General features: G+C 45.2%; 1 protein-coding gene across 1 annotated transcript in view; it reads left to right on the forward strand.

The window, feature by feature from the left end:
* MGMT (O-6-methylguanine-DNA methyltransferase) overlaps nt 1-15,114 on the forward strand; it is a gene marked incomplete at its 5' end in the record, with an annotated part of 233,480 nt that overhangs the window by 211,687 nt on the left and 6,679 nt on the right. The window contains one exon of the mRNA XM_079714651.1: nt 13,738-13,877. Within this exon, the coding sequence (XP_079570777.1) occupies nt 13,738-13,877 (140 nt within the window). The remainder of the gene's footprint in view (nt 1-13,737; nt 13,878-15,114) is intronic.

Here is a 15,114-nt window from a genome sequence, read left to right on the forward strand (position 1 = left end):
AGTACCTGAAGAAGTAGCCAAGTATGTTCAGAGAAGGGTCAGCGCTTCCCAAAGGGCTCCTTTGAAAGGCAACACAGCTTCATCCCTAAGAATTCCGGGGGATTGTCCTCCAGATGAGGGCTTGTACTGGGCGCACCCTGTCCTTGAGGTGTTGGTGGCCAGCCGGAAAAGGAAAGCGTAAAAAGATGTGCCACCCGGAGCTGCAGGTGGATGTCGGGCTTGGAACCAGATGCACGCCAGAGGTGGTGGGTGCTGTGTGTGGTCAGGCCTAATTTTTAAGGAGAGCCTCAAAGGTGGAGGCGTTGGTGTCTCCCTTTCGGGGGCAGGGAGGCCAGCTCCTCCACTACTAAAGAATTAATACTTTGAGCACGGCCGCTGTTGGCCGCGTGGGGCTGCAGGGTTTCTTCCATGGCTCGCCCTGCAGGCGCCGAGGAGGCTGGAGTGCAGACTCGGCCAGAGCAGAGGCCTCGGCAGAGCCACTGGGACTGGGTGGAGATGCACCCCATAACCAAAACCTGCGTGGCCAGGGCGGGGCCTGATCTCACCCTCCAGGCCCGCTCGGGAGAGCAGCGCACACGTGTCAGAGGCCCCTGGCCAGCTGTGTGGGCGGCAGTCGGGTTAGGACGAGCCGTACATCCGGGAGAGGCCGCTGAGGGCTCGGAAGCCTCGCATCAGGTGGGAAGTAGTTGGGGAGGTGGAGCTGGAGCAGGGGGCTGAGGGCCACGGGGCCAGGCCAGCTGCCTTAGCCTGTGGCCTTCCCTGCCGTCGCCGGAGAGCCCTGCGCTGAGCCCCGGGGAGGGCGGAGGCGCGTCTCACCCCAGCTGAACCAGGTGCCTTAGGCAAAAGAAGCAGGAAGCTTCCTTTTTCCTTGAATATTTTTGGACCAAGGCTGTCAGTTCTGCCTTGCACACAGTTTCAGTAGCTCTGCCATTAGCTGGACGGTTATTCCAGGCTCACACGGGAGCCATGAGGATGGGGTCTCCCTCCAGGCCTGTGATCTGGGCTCTCAGCATTGCCTGGGACCACAGAGCCCCACACTGGGAACCAGAAGAGGCTGGCGCCGCCGTGCTCCATCGGCTGGAAGAGGGATCCTCACATGGGGCTCTTGCAGAAGGAGCAAGTGATAGGACACCGAGCAGCACGCGAACGTCCTCTAGACGGGAGCCGCCTGCCGCTGCCAGTTTCCCATCTGGGGGATCATTTCTATTTGAAGAACGCCCCACTTCTCTTCGGGAAACTCCTGCCCACTCTTCAAGGCCCGGGCCCCCGTCAGCTCCGCTCCAACACGGCCCTCCCCGTGTCCTTGTCCATGTTGGTGCTCACCATCCAATGCCACGGTGTTTTCCAGCCTGTTCTTGTAGTATGTTAGAAATAAAGGTTGTCCCCCATGGCCACCACGAGGTAGCACTCTTCACATGTCAGGAATGTCCCTTGCGTTCTCCAGGTAGAGCTTCTCACCCGTCCTGACCAGCCCAGGCCAGTGTCCCTGTGTCACTGGCATCACGTCATTTCTGACCCTGCTCCCAATTCCACAGCAGATTGTCACATGCTTCACATGGTGTGTGCCGTCCCAATGTCAGGAAACTCACACCCCCTCCCATTCACCAGTCTGACACTCTCAGGTAGGTATATTGAATTCATTTAGTCCAGCTTGGTAAGACATGTGCTAAAGTGAAAATACTGTGTTGATTCCTGAACCTTTGGAGTGACCTATGAACTCTTTTATTTCTTTGTTTTTCCTCTGCTACTTGCAGGGTGGTAGAGGTCATGGCTGACATATTGAAATAAATCCAGTTATTTTCACTTAAGCCACATTATATTTCATATGTAATGAAATATACGTATATTAGAACATAGGGAAAGAGGAGATTATTTACAAGTCAGCCACTCCTAATGTCAGAAGCAGCTGCCTCTGACAGGAGTGAGTTTGGAGTTCCGGAGGCCCATCGTCAGGGGATTCCTTTATATTTATTAAGGCCCCTCAGAGTGCACACCCCTTGGTGAGCCCGGTTAGCAGTGGGGTTGACCTGCTCGGGCCCATCCAGAGGCCCCCGGCTGAACTGCTGGAGCTCTGCCTGCAGGGAGCAGAACCAGACCCCTCCTGCGCTCGCTTTGCCAGACGCTGACCGGTTTCCCATCCGGAAGCTGCAGGGAGCAAGGCTGCTGGGGCCGCCTCTCTGGCCGGCGGCAGCTGTTCGTCCTGAACACATCTGAGAGCTGGCAGGGCTGCAAGTGCCCCTCCGCCCGCTTGTCCTCAGTACTTGCATCAGGACCACGTGCCTTGACAGAACCGCATCCCTGCCATGCCACCCCGCCCAGCAGCTTCCTCTTGGCTTGGGGCCTTGCGAGCCTCTGCCAGTTGCACTGCCACCCGAGTCGGGCTTGGCAGGCGGAGGTTTGCTCTTAGGGAAAACGGTGCTGCCCCTTCTCCCCTCAGCACCAGCCGTCCTCAAGTGGGTGTAGGGAAGACCCGGCCCCATGCTTAGACCCACCCCCTTCATTCATGTAGTCGACACTCACTGGATGCCTCCTCTGGGTCAGCCACAGAGCTGACTGTTGAGATGTGGACCCATAAGGCAGGTCCTTGCTCTGACCTGGGTTGGGTAGAAGGGACCACCGTGGTGACTGTAGGATTGAGAGCCTTGAGGGGGGGACTTGCAGAGGGGAAAGATTTTGCAGAGAATGTGACCTAGACTCCGTTTGAAGTAGGTATCTTGACCTTCCAGAAGAAAACTCTCTTTGGTTAAAGAAAAGGTGTCTAGAAAATGTTTCCCTCTATCCTGTTTTTTCACGTAGTAAAATTGACTTTTTGTGGTATATGGTGCTATGGATTTTCCTGCATGCACAGATTTCTGTGAGCACCGCCATATTCAGGACCCGAGAGTTCCATCGCCCTCAGAACTACTCCCGCTGCCCACCTGTGATCACAGTTGCCTCCCTCCCCGTCTCCCCGACTCTGGGCAGCCACTGAGCTGTTCTCCATAACCACGGCTTGTGGTTTAGGGAACATCATAGAAACGGGCTCCAACAGTATTTAATCTTTTGAGCCTAGTTTCTGTGACTCAGCTTAATGCCTTTGAGATTCATCCAAATTGTTTTATGTGTCTATAGTTTATTCCTCTTAATTGTTGTTGTGTTCCACAGCATAGATACATCTTCCTGTGTTTATTATAGCCATTCTAATAGGTATGTAATGCTATGTCATCATGGTTTTAATTTGCATTTCCCTAACGGTTATGTTGAACATCTTTTCATGTGCTTATTTACCACAGTATATCCTCCTTTGGCAAGCTGTCAGTTCAGGTCTTTTGCCCATTTTTTTAATTAGGTGGTTTGTTTTCTTACTGTTGAGTTTAAACATTTTTTATGTATATTGCAGATATAAGTCCTTTGTTAGACATGTTATTTCCAAATATTTTCTCCCAGGCTCTAACTTGTCTTTTATCTCCTAACACTGACTTTCACAGACCAAAATTTTTTTTCATTCTGATGAAGTTCAGTTTATTTTTTAATTTATGAATTGTGGTTTTGATGACAAGTCTGAGAACTGTATGCCTAACTTCGGGTCACAAAGGTTTTCTCTGTTCTAAAATTTTTTTAGTTGAAAGTTTTATTTAAAAGTATACGATTTATTTTAAATTAATTTTTATAAGGTATGAGATTTAGGTCAGAGTTCAGTGTTTTGCATGTAGATGTCAAGTTTTCCAACACCATTTTTGAAAATAATACCTTTTTCCATTGAAATGCCTTTGCACCTTTGTCAGAAACCGTTTCGACATATGTGTGCTAGTCTCTTTTGGAAATCTCTATGCTTATCCCTTTACAAATTTCGTATTATCCTGATCTATAACAGCATAATAGTAAGTCTTAAAACCTGCTCGTGTGCTTTCTCCTTTTTTTTTTTTTTTTTTTTTTTTTGCCTTTTTCAAAATGTTTTGACAATTCAAGTTCCTTTGCCTTTCCATGTAAGTTTTAGAATAAGCTTGTCTGTATCTTCAGCAAATATCCCTGGGATTTTGAGTGGAATGGAAATAAATCTATAGATCAATTTTTGGAGAATTGAAATCTTTATAATATTGAGACTTCCTGTCCATGAACATGGTATGTCTCTCAAATTATTTAAGTATTCTTTTATAATATTATCAATATATCAGTATTTTGTAATTTTCAACATAACGATCTTGTATAAAATTTGTTAGATTTAAATCTAAGTATTGCATTTTTGTTGGAGCTATTATCAGTGACAGAACTGTGATTGATTTTGGGGTGTTGACCTTGTACCTGGTGACTTTGCTAAATTCACTTATTAGTTCAAAGTTGGTTTTGTTGTTGGTTTGTTTTCTTTTGTTTGTTTTGATAGATTCCTCGGTATTTCCCCATAAACAAATCATGTTGTCTGTGAATAGGGACAGTTTTATTTCTTTCTTTCCAAAATGTATTACTTTTATTTCCTTCTCTTGCCCTTGTGTAATAGCTAGAACTTCCGCGATGATACTGATTAGGAGTGGACATCCTTTTTTTTTCCTCAGTCTTGAGAGGAAAAGCATTCATCTTTTCACAGTTAAGTCTGATATTAACTGTGGGGTTTTTTTTTTTGTCTAATACCTTTATCAGGTTATTCCTAATGGCTGAGAGCTTTCATCTTGAATGGATGTTGAAATTTGTTAAAATTTTTTCCTACCACAATTGATATTATTATGTATTTTTCTTCATTAGGCTGTTAATATGGTGGATCATATTAGTTCATTTTTAATTGACTTCATTTTTTAGAACAGTTTTAGATTTACAAAAAAAATTGAGAAGTTAGTACAGAGGGTTCCCTGATACCCCACACTCATTTTGCCCTATAATTGACATCTTATATTAGTGTGATACGCTTGTTACAATCAACAAACCAATGCTGATATCTTACTAACTAAAGTTCATATTTTATTCAGATTTTCTTAGGTTTTACCTAATGTCCTTCTTCTGTTCCAGGAACCAGTTTAGGATACCATGATAGATTTGGTCATTATATCTCCTTAGACTCCTCTTAGCTTTGACATTTTCTCAGATTTTCCTTGTTTTAGATGACCTTGACAGTTTTCAGGAGTACTTGTCAGGAATTTTGTAAAATGTCACTATATTCGAATATATATGATGCTTTTCTCATCATAGACTGGGGCCGTGGCATTGTGGAAGACCACAGAGGTAAAGTGCCATTTTCATGCAATCATATCAGGGTACATACTATCAAAATGATTTAACACTGTTGAGGTTGGCCTTGCTCTGTACCAGTATGAAGATAAACATTAGTTCATGTCTACACAGAGTTCTAATCCATTATTACGTGGATCCTTCTGGCCGCCTCTTGCTTATCTGTGAGAAACTGGCTCCAACCTTCTGCCATCCGTTTAGCTAGTTGTTTGAGCCCAGTATACCATATAGCAGTATCAGGATTTTTATCCCATACTTCCATGGGAAACAACTGTATCAACCAGAGTACAGTGCACAGGGCAGTTCCTTTTGTCTTAGTCTTATGGACTCCACTCATTTCCAGAGTTACTTAGGTCACCATGTTTCCTCCCACACACTTCAGTGGGGTTGTTCATACGTTTGTCATACAGTTAGATTCTCTTGTCACCACCTGCATTCTTTCCTGGGGTCCTCCAGTCTCCTAAGTATTTCGCTGTTGTTAATTTGCATACATTGAATGTATGTCTCTATTGTTATTCCTTTTACAAAAGGTCATATAGTTGGGATCATACAGCATGTAGCCTTTCCAGAATTTTTTTTTTCACTTGGCAATATACATTTAAGATTCCTCCATGTCTTTTTGATAGTTCACTCTTTACATGACTGAATAATATTCCATTGTATGGGTGTTCCATAATTTATTTACCTATTAAAGGACATCTTGGTTTCCAGCTTTTGGCAATAGGTGAATAAAGCTGCTGCAAGCATTCACGTGTGGGTTTTTGTGTGGACATAAGTTTTCCAATCAGTTGAGTAAATATCTAGGAGTGCGGTTGCTGGTTCATGTGGTAAGCCTCTGTTTAGCTTTCTAAGAAACGGCCAAACTTTCTTCCAAAGTAGCTGCTCCACTTTGCATTTTCATCAGCAATGAATGAATATCCCTCATCCTCACCAGCAGTCAGTACTATTGAGGGTTTTTCTTGTTTGTTTGTTTGTTTTGTTTGTTTTTAGCCATCCTGATAGGTGTGTGATTGTATCCCATTGTTTCAGCATATAACTCCCTAATGACAAATGATGTTAAGCAGCTTATCATAGGCTTATTTGTCATCTGTATATCTTTTTTGGTGAGGAGGTGCCTGTTAAGCCCTTATCTGTTTTCTAATTGAGTTATTTTCTTACTGTTGAGTTTTTAAGAATTCTTTGTGTATTTTGGATACAAGTCCTTATCAGATACGTGTTTTGCAAAATTTTCTTTCAGCCTATGGCTTTTCTTTAAGGTGTCTTAACAGCATCTTTCACAGAGCAGAAATTAATTTTGATAAAGTTCAGCTTACCCATTTTTTTCTTTCATGAATCATGCTATATCCCAAAACTCTTCCCTAAACCCAAGGTCACCTAGATTTTTCTCTAGGTGACCATCTTCTAGGTGTTTTATAGTTTTGCCTTTTAGATTTATGTCTATGATCCATTTTGAGTTAGTTTTTGTAGAAGATGCATGGTCTGTGTCTAGATTCATATTTTGCATGTGGCTGTCCAGTTGTTCCAGCACCATTTGTTGGAAAGACTAGCCTTTTTCCATTGAATTGCTTTTGCTCCTCTATTTGTGTGGGTTGTTTTATTCTGTTCCATTGATCTAGGTGTTTTTTCAGCAGTACATCCTATCTTGATTACTGTAGCTTTATAATAGATTAATTTTTCAAATATTGAATCAGCCCTCCATTCCTGGGACAAACTCCACTGAATTTTGATGTCTTGTTCTTGATGTATTTCTCGATTTGATTTGCAAACACTTCATTGAGGGTTTTTGAATGTATGTCCATGAGAGATGCCAATCCATGCTTTTCTGGTTACTGTCTTTTTTGATTTTGATATTGGAGTAATTCTAGCCTCATAAAATGCCTTGAGAAGTGTTGTTCCCTTCTCTTCTATTAGTCTGAAAAAGATTATGCTGAATTGATGTGTTATTTAAATGTTTGATAGAACTTTCTGGTGAAATTATCTGGCCCTATGATTTCAGAAGATTTTAAACTGAGTTCAAGTTCTTTGATAGTTACAGGACTATTCCAGTTATCTGTTTCATCCTGGATGAGTTTTGTAGTTTTAGATAAATTGGTCTAGTTCATCTGTGATATTGAATATTGTGCCTAGAGTTATTTGTAGGAATAATTTTTTATCAATTTAATGTCTGTGAGGTCAGTAGTAACAACCCCTCTTTCGTTCCTCATGTTAATAACTTGTTGTTGTTTTTTAATCAGTCTTACTAAAGATTTATCAATTTATTTATCTTTTTAAAGAACCCAGTTTTGGCTTCATGTATTTTACTCTGTCATTTTTTGTTTTCGATTTCACTAGTTTCTGCTATTACCTTTATTCTTTCCTTCCTTCTCCTTTTGGTTTATTTTGCTTTTCTCTTTCTGGTTTCTTAAAGTGGAAGCTGATTATTTTATGTTTTATGTTATTACTGATTTGAGACCTTTTTTCTAAAATATGCATTTAATACTATAGATTTCCCTCTAAATATTAGCTGTGTCCTATAAATTGTGGTATGCTGTATTTTCAGTTTCATTCAGTTCAATTTTATTTTCATTTCCTTTAGACTTCTTCTGTGACCCATAGATTATTTAGAAACGGCTTACGTACTCTCCAGATGTTTGGAGATTTTCTTTTTGTCTTTTTCCATTATGATCAGAGAAAATCACTTGTCTGATTTCAGTTGTTTAAAAGTTGTTAACGTTTGTTTCATGACCCAGAATATGCTTTATCTTGATCAGTGTTACATGTGCATTTGTAAAGAGTATATATTCTGCTGTTACTGGCTATTCTATAAATGTCAGTTAAAACAAGCTGGTTGACGGTGTTTTTTATTTCTGCATCCTTGATGTTGTGTCAACTATTTCTATGAATTATGAGAGAGAAGTAGTGAAGTCTTCAAGTATAATTGTGGATTTGTCTAATTATCCTTTCAGTTTTGTCATTTTTTTGCTTCCTGCATTTGAGCCCTGTTGTTAGGTACATAAGCATTTAGGGTTGGGATGTCAAACATTTATTTCATTTTATTTGCTATCTTATTATTTATTACATTTTATTATTTTATTATCACATATTATTATTCATTTTCTATCTTTTCCCTTGGTTTTTCATTTTTCTTTCCCCTTTCTTTCCTTCCTATGGAGTATTTTAACACTTTTTTATATCGTGTATGTTTTTAAACTATATTATCTCTTATAGTTTTTCTAGTGGTTGCTGTAGGGATTATAATTATAATACATACTTAACTATCACAGCCCAATTGGAATCAATATTTCTCCACCTTAAAGTAGAATATAGAAGCCTTACCACCATGTAGGTCCTTTAACTCCCCTGCTTTATGTTATGGTGTCTTGTTTTACTTCTGTGTACATTGAAAATCTTATCTGTTGATGTCATGTTTTTGCTTTCAGTCATTAAACATATTTTAAAGAACTCAACAGAAGAATAGTCTTTGCTGCTTAGCCAAATAGTTACCATTTGTTTTGTTCTGCTTTTATTCCTAACGTTCTACACTTCCCTCTGGTATTATTTTGCTTCTTACTGAAGAACTTCCTTTAGCATTTCAGGTCTGCTGGCAACACCTTAACTTTGTTTTTTTTTAAATCTGAAAACGTCTTTATTTATGTAACTTCACTCCTGAAAGATTTTTTTCAAAACTGGATGTAGAATTCTAAGTTGACAGTTCTTTTCTTTCAGCACTTTTACAATTGCTGTTTTGCTTTCTTCTACCTCTGTGGTTGCTATAAGAATTCTATAGTCGTTCAAACATTGTTCTCCTATAAATAATGCAACATTTTTCTTTGTTTTCAAGATTTCTTTCTTTGTCTTTAGACTTCAGCAGCTTCATCATGGTATGTCTGGGAGTGGATTTCTTTGGGTGTGTGTCCTGTTTGCACTTTGCTGAGCTTCTTAAATCTATGGTTGTATATCTTTTGCCAAATTTGGAAAATGTTTAGCTATTATTTCTTTGAGTTTTTTTCTTCTACACCACACTTTTCTCTCTCTCCTTCCAGAACTCCAGTAACATGCATGTTAGACCTTTTGGGTTTTCCAGCATGTCCCCGAGGCTGTTTTTGGTTTTTGTTGGTTGCTTTTGACATGTTTTCCTCTTTCTCAGGTTGATCATTTCTGCTGACTTATCCTCAGTCTCACTGGCTCTTCCTCTGGCATCCCCATTCTGCTAAGAAGCCCCATGCAGTGCAGTTTTTTCATTTTGTATGTTGAATTTTTCAGTACTAAATTCTCCATTTGATTCTTCTTTGTAACTTCTATTTTTAAAAAAAATAAACTCTCTGTATTTTCATTTGTTTCGTGGGTATTTTCCCTTCTCACAGCATTTTTATTACAGATCCTTTGAAGTGGTTGTCAGATGATGTTTATCAAGTCATCACATTGCACACCTTAAGTATCTTACAGTTTTATTTGTTAATCATACCTCAGAAAGCTTGAGGGAGAGGGGCGGTTGTCGGGTGATTCTAACTCCTGTGTCAGCTTTGGCCTTTTCATTTGTTGACTGTCTTCTCCCAGGCAAGTTGAGGTTTTCCTGATTCTTCATATGCTAAGTAATCTGGGGTTGTAACCTGATCATTTTGAATATGATATTCTGAGACTCTGGGTCTCGTGTAAATCTTACAGTAATGTTGATGTTTTTGTTTATGAGACACTCGACCTGGTTGGATACAGCCCATGAGTCCTGACCAGGCTTCTGCAGGTTGTGGTTTCAGTATCCGTTCCTTTGTAGCCTCCGCAGTCCTGTTCAGGTCTGCCCTCCAGGACCCCAGCAGTGGTCTAACCCTTACCTCAGTTCTCAGAGTCTTGGGTTTAGTGGCAGATCCACACATGCACAGCTCAGGGGCGAATCCAGGAATTTATAAACAACTTGCTGGCGTGCTTTCCCAAAGGCCACTTTCTCTGCTATCTCCCTGGTCCTTTCCAGTTCTTGGGGGTCCTCTGCGTTACCACACACTCCTGCGACTGCGCTTATATCCAGGGCCGAGCAGTGAGAATACAAAGAGAGGGAAAGCAGTGGGTCCACCCACCTTTGGGGACCATAGCTCTTCCCATCAGAAAGGATGTTTCTCCTCAGAGCCTTCAGCACCTGCGGGCCCGCCACCATTGCCATCCCCCCCGCTGCAGGATTGCTTGGGGGCGGCGGTACAGGAGTTCAGAGGTAATAGCGCAGAGCGGGGCTCCTCCGTCCTCTGAGCATGAGGGCTCCTTCTCCCTCCTCAAGGTGAGTGATGAGAGCCCTGGGCTCCGTCTGCACCAGCACCACCTCCAGGGTCGAGGCTGCAGTCAGTCCTGGCTGGGGATTATTGAGGGGAAAAGTGGTAAACTGGCGCATCGTTGCAGTGTTTCTTCAAATTCCTCTTCCCGAGCCTTTACTTTCCACAGCCCTCACATAGCTGCTCTGTGCCTTGTGCCCAGGCTTTATAAAGGCATTCAGCAGAGATAGGAAGGGAGAAGACGCTGACTCTGTTCCCCCTGGACCAGAACCCCTGTTTCCTTTCACTTTCATGTTCTCCCCCCCAGGTTCATCCCTGGAAAGGTCGTCTGGCTGCTTTGATGCCAAGGCAGCATCAGGTCAGGTTAGCTCGTTGATACTTGAAGAGCACGTAGTGTCAGAACTCGCCTCTGGATTCACCTGATCAGAAACCTGGCTCCCTCCCAGATTATCTTGAGCTCCGGTGTGCCAGCCTGGGTGCCCCCTCTGTGCCGGAGGCCAGAGAAGGCAAGTCCTGGGAGGGAGAACCCTTGGAAAGTTGGAAACCTGTCAAATGGCCGTGACCCGTGCGTGGACACCAGGTTTGATGCTGTGGCCGGGCATCCTACAGGTGTGCAGTATCATCAGCGACCTGGCTCGTGATGTGCGATCCAGGAAGAGAGAGAGTTCAGAAAACAGTTTTTGCCGGGTTTAGGTGGTTGCAGTGGGTGTATTTAAGTAGCCACCCAAGCTCAAATGGAGATGGCCGTGTCCTTAAGGTAAGGGGGATCTAAGGAGCAGTGTTCCAGCAGAGCCTACCTTGACCTCACCCGGACCCCAGAACAGGCAGGAGATGGGGAAGGAGAGAAACATCCAGAATGTGGCCTACGGAGGCTGCAGCTGCGCTCCGCAGAGGACCTTAGCGGGAGAGAAAAGGATGGTATTTCAGTGGTTGCCCCTTAGGGCCACCTGAAATGACGGTCCGGCCACTAAAGAGTGATGTGGTCACCTCAAGAGTATGTATTTTACACATTGATCATGGTAATCTTTATGAGCAGGTTTTGCTACATTTTAGAATGATACCCAACAACCGAGAGTGTTGCCCCCCCGTTTGGAGGAGTGGGGCTCAGGTCTGATTTTGCACAGGTCCAGGGCGAAGGCGCTGACTCTGAGCACCGCTTAGACTAAGAAATGCATTTGCTCCCTACAAGGTGGAATTGAGTTTCCAGGTACATTTATAAAATGATGTGCTTGATTGACAAATACTGCATTTCTTGAGCTATTTGTCCTAATACCATTGCCTGGTACATACAAGGTGAGAAACGGTTTCCTGTGGAAAAATTGACAGTGAAGCTGAAAATGTTTGATAAACTCTGCGCTCGTATACGGGCCTCCAATTGTTTTATTTTACAGTGCTTTTCCCCTTGGAAGGAGGGGTGCTCTGTGACTTGGCAGGAGTCTGTCAGCGCCTGGCGCTCAGGTGGCGGCCGGGGAGCTGTGCCGCGACTTCTCGGAACTGTTCTGTCTCTCCAGCTTCTGTCTGCACACACCTCTCAGTGTATTCCTGCAAGTTTAGTACGTTCCAGACTGTCCTCCTGGAAGACCTGGGCAGCATCCTCTCCCTGGGCCAAAACACGGAAAACAAAAGCCAACAACGCTGGGCTGTGGGAAGAAGGCAGGAAACTGGCCTCTGCTTCTTGCCGTATCGACTTGTGCTGCTTTTATCGTTTCTTTTCTAAGACAGCTATCCCTGAAACCTCTTTTTCTCCAAGTTATCACCAAGCTGCCTTGCTTTTCTTTTTTCTTCCTTTTTTTTTTTTTAAGTTAGGCACAACAACGGTGACAATGATAATGATTAACAGTTTGATTTCAAAACCCTTTCTAAAGAAATCACAGTAAACAGAGTCTGTTTGCCTAAGGAAACCCTCGCAGCAATCAGCTAGTCACACAACCGCGTGTGCTAATGAACCCAAAGCTGTTAATGTGGTTTCTTCAGTTAAATTGATTCATGAATTTTGAAGAGAACATTATCTAATGAATTTTCTTTGAATAGAAAGCAATTAAAAGGACAAATCAGTCTGATTAACCCCAAAGTCACCCTCCTGCCACAAACGGTGTAGAGTTTGAAATTATATCATAAAAAACTAGAGCACATTTGCTATCTTTTTGCCCTCTGCTAATCCATGTAAATTAATGAACAACAAAGTCAATTTCTTTGCTGACCCTTTTCTAGTATCACCTGGATTATGCTGATGTTTAATTTGCTTAATGTTATAATAAAGTCTAAACAGATTTTTTTTCCCAGTGAAGTGATTATCATTCCCCTCAGTTAAGAAGTGATTTTTATTATTTAACACGCATGTAAGGGTGTGTTTCCTTTAAGAACCAAATCACACTTGGCCAGCTTGGCACCAAGTGTAATTAGTGCTATTAGGGACACACTCAGGGACTGCGCCCCTGCCCGTGGAATCCTTGCCTTTGTTGCTGCATCGGGGGCTCCCGCTCCCCCTGTAGGGGCCACAGCTCCGTGTCCAGTGCTCCCGCGCCGTGCGTCCCCTTCAGAAAGACAATAGGTGTCGGTTCAGACCCGCCTCCTTCACATGCCAGGCTTCTCCCCAGCGCACTCCACACCCACGAACAGCTCTAAACCTGGAGCAGAGGGAGGGAATGTTGTCGTGCGTTCTCCTTTTCATTCCTGCAGCAGGATGAAGAGTGAATGCAATCTGATGTGGTTAGTCAATTCAAATGGGAATGAAGTTGTTTTATCTTTGCAGCCCTGCTCATTACAGATGCCTGTAGCCAAGGTCACCACCAGCCCCTGTGTACCGTGGTGTTTGGCATTCTAAGCCTGCTCGCCGTCGGATGTGGACAGCTAGCATAATATCAGAGCCCGGCCCGTGGCTTCCTTTTCCTTCTGTGTCCCAGCTGAAGTTGGAAATTAACCAGCGGAACAAAAGGTTTCAAAGTTGGTGTGCGAGCAGGGCCTTCTGTGCTTACGAAGCGAACCGCGTGCTAATTTATACACGCCCGGGTGCCGGGAGAGCATGTCTCAGGCCTGCCTGGCACTCGGGGAAGATGGGAGGAAGTCGCAAATCTGTGAGGCATGGTTGGGGAGGCCTGCAGAGGGGCCGGCCCGCTCCATGCCCTGCGTCACACGCCTCTTCCTCCGTGTCGGGTGACACGGTGACAGGGCCGTGCGGAGCTGTTTTCATTGAGAATAACACCTCTGCTTATGTTGATGCACCCTCTCTTTCAGGACTGGCAGCTGTTTGTATCCGAGCTGTCGGAGCCGTTTGCCCAAATCGTGTCACTCTGCTCTCTCCCTTCAGATTCGTTCACCAGACAGGCGCTATGGAAGCTGCTGAAGGCTGTGAAATTCGGAGAAACGGTTTCCTACCAGCAGTTAGCGGCCCTGGCGGGCAACCCCAGAGCAGCGCGGGCCGTGGGAGCGGCAGTGAGAAGCAATCCTGTGAGTCTGCGTCCACGTGATGTCAGCACGGCCGTGGTCAGTGGGGGCCTGGGCACTGCGCTCGGGGTCACAGTGTCCTCTGACTGAAGCGGGTTTCAGAGGCAGCCCGGGCTGCGGTGGGCGGGGAGGACAGGAAGCGTTTGTGGTGGGGACCTCTGGAAGAGGTGTGGGTGGCACTGGTCGGGTGAAGGTGGTAAAGAAGCTTTGCCACGCACCACCGAGACCCTCCCCGCCCCATGACGCGTGTCAGAACCCCGGGAGCCGCTCGGCACAGGGAGCCCAGGGCGACGAAGCCTGGAGGGGTGGCGAGCAGACAGCCATTCGTTCACTGGACAGCTGGGCGCACTGGGTGCCTAGGGTGTGCCCGACACTCTTCCAGGTGCCGGGAGTACAGCAGGAAACAAAACAGACCCACGCACGAGAGCTTACGTTCTAGAAGAACACATGTGCTGCGGTGTTTTCAAACCCACCCCCATCGCCTGGGGGCTTGGCTCCGTCAGGAGGTCCAGGCCGTGGCCCTTGGGACCTGGGGTGACTCATTGCTTTGGGGCATGTCCCCAAGCTCCTTCACGTCTTTGTCCCCTCTGTGACTCTGCAGTCAGGCTGGGCTGAGAGCAAGACTCACGGACCACGCAAGGCCGTCTCCCCAGGGGACAGGGTCAGGCCTCAGTGTGGGGCGGCCGCAGGCCTGTCACTCCCGGGAGTGCAGAGGTCACCTCTGCTCCCCGTCATGCCACACGTGGGCCAAGCGCTGTCCAGTCTCAGGGAGGAAGTCAGCGTGGGTTGTGGGGAGGCCATGACATGGGCCTGGCCAAGGCCACACACGCCTGTGGAGCCTGCAGGTGGGCAGGAAGGGCACCCCTGTCCGCACAGCAGCTCGGCCCTCTGGGAGACGCCACGCAGGTGCATGGGGCCCTGGAATATTCCCGATCTTATCGGTCTCCAGTGCCCGCCAGGGCCTGCTATCACATTGGGCATGGTTTCTCCCTAAAGTTGTAGGAAAGTCTCTAATATGGTAGAAGAATGCCATCCTATCAGGAAAAGCAAAGAGAGTCATCACATCATGGGATGGGAAGTTACTAAATCAGAGAGACCCCACTTTTTAAAAAATTGTTGTGGCTCTCCTGTGTTTTCAAAACTACTTCCACCCCTGCTCACAGGGGAGAGGCTGGCTGTTTGCACACCGCATTCGGCAGCTCACCACTCAGCTCGCGGCCGCCCGAGGGCAGAGCCGGTG

This window comes from Hyperoodon ampullatus (assembly GCF_949752795.1).
Source record: "Hyperoodon ampullatus genome assembly, chromosome: 1".
NCBI lineage: Eukaryota > Metazoa > Chordata > Mammalia > Artiodactyla > Ziphiidae > Hyperoodon > Hyperoodon ampullatus.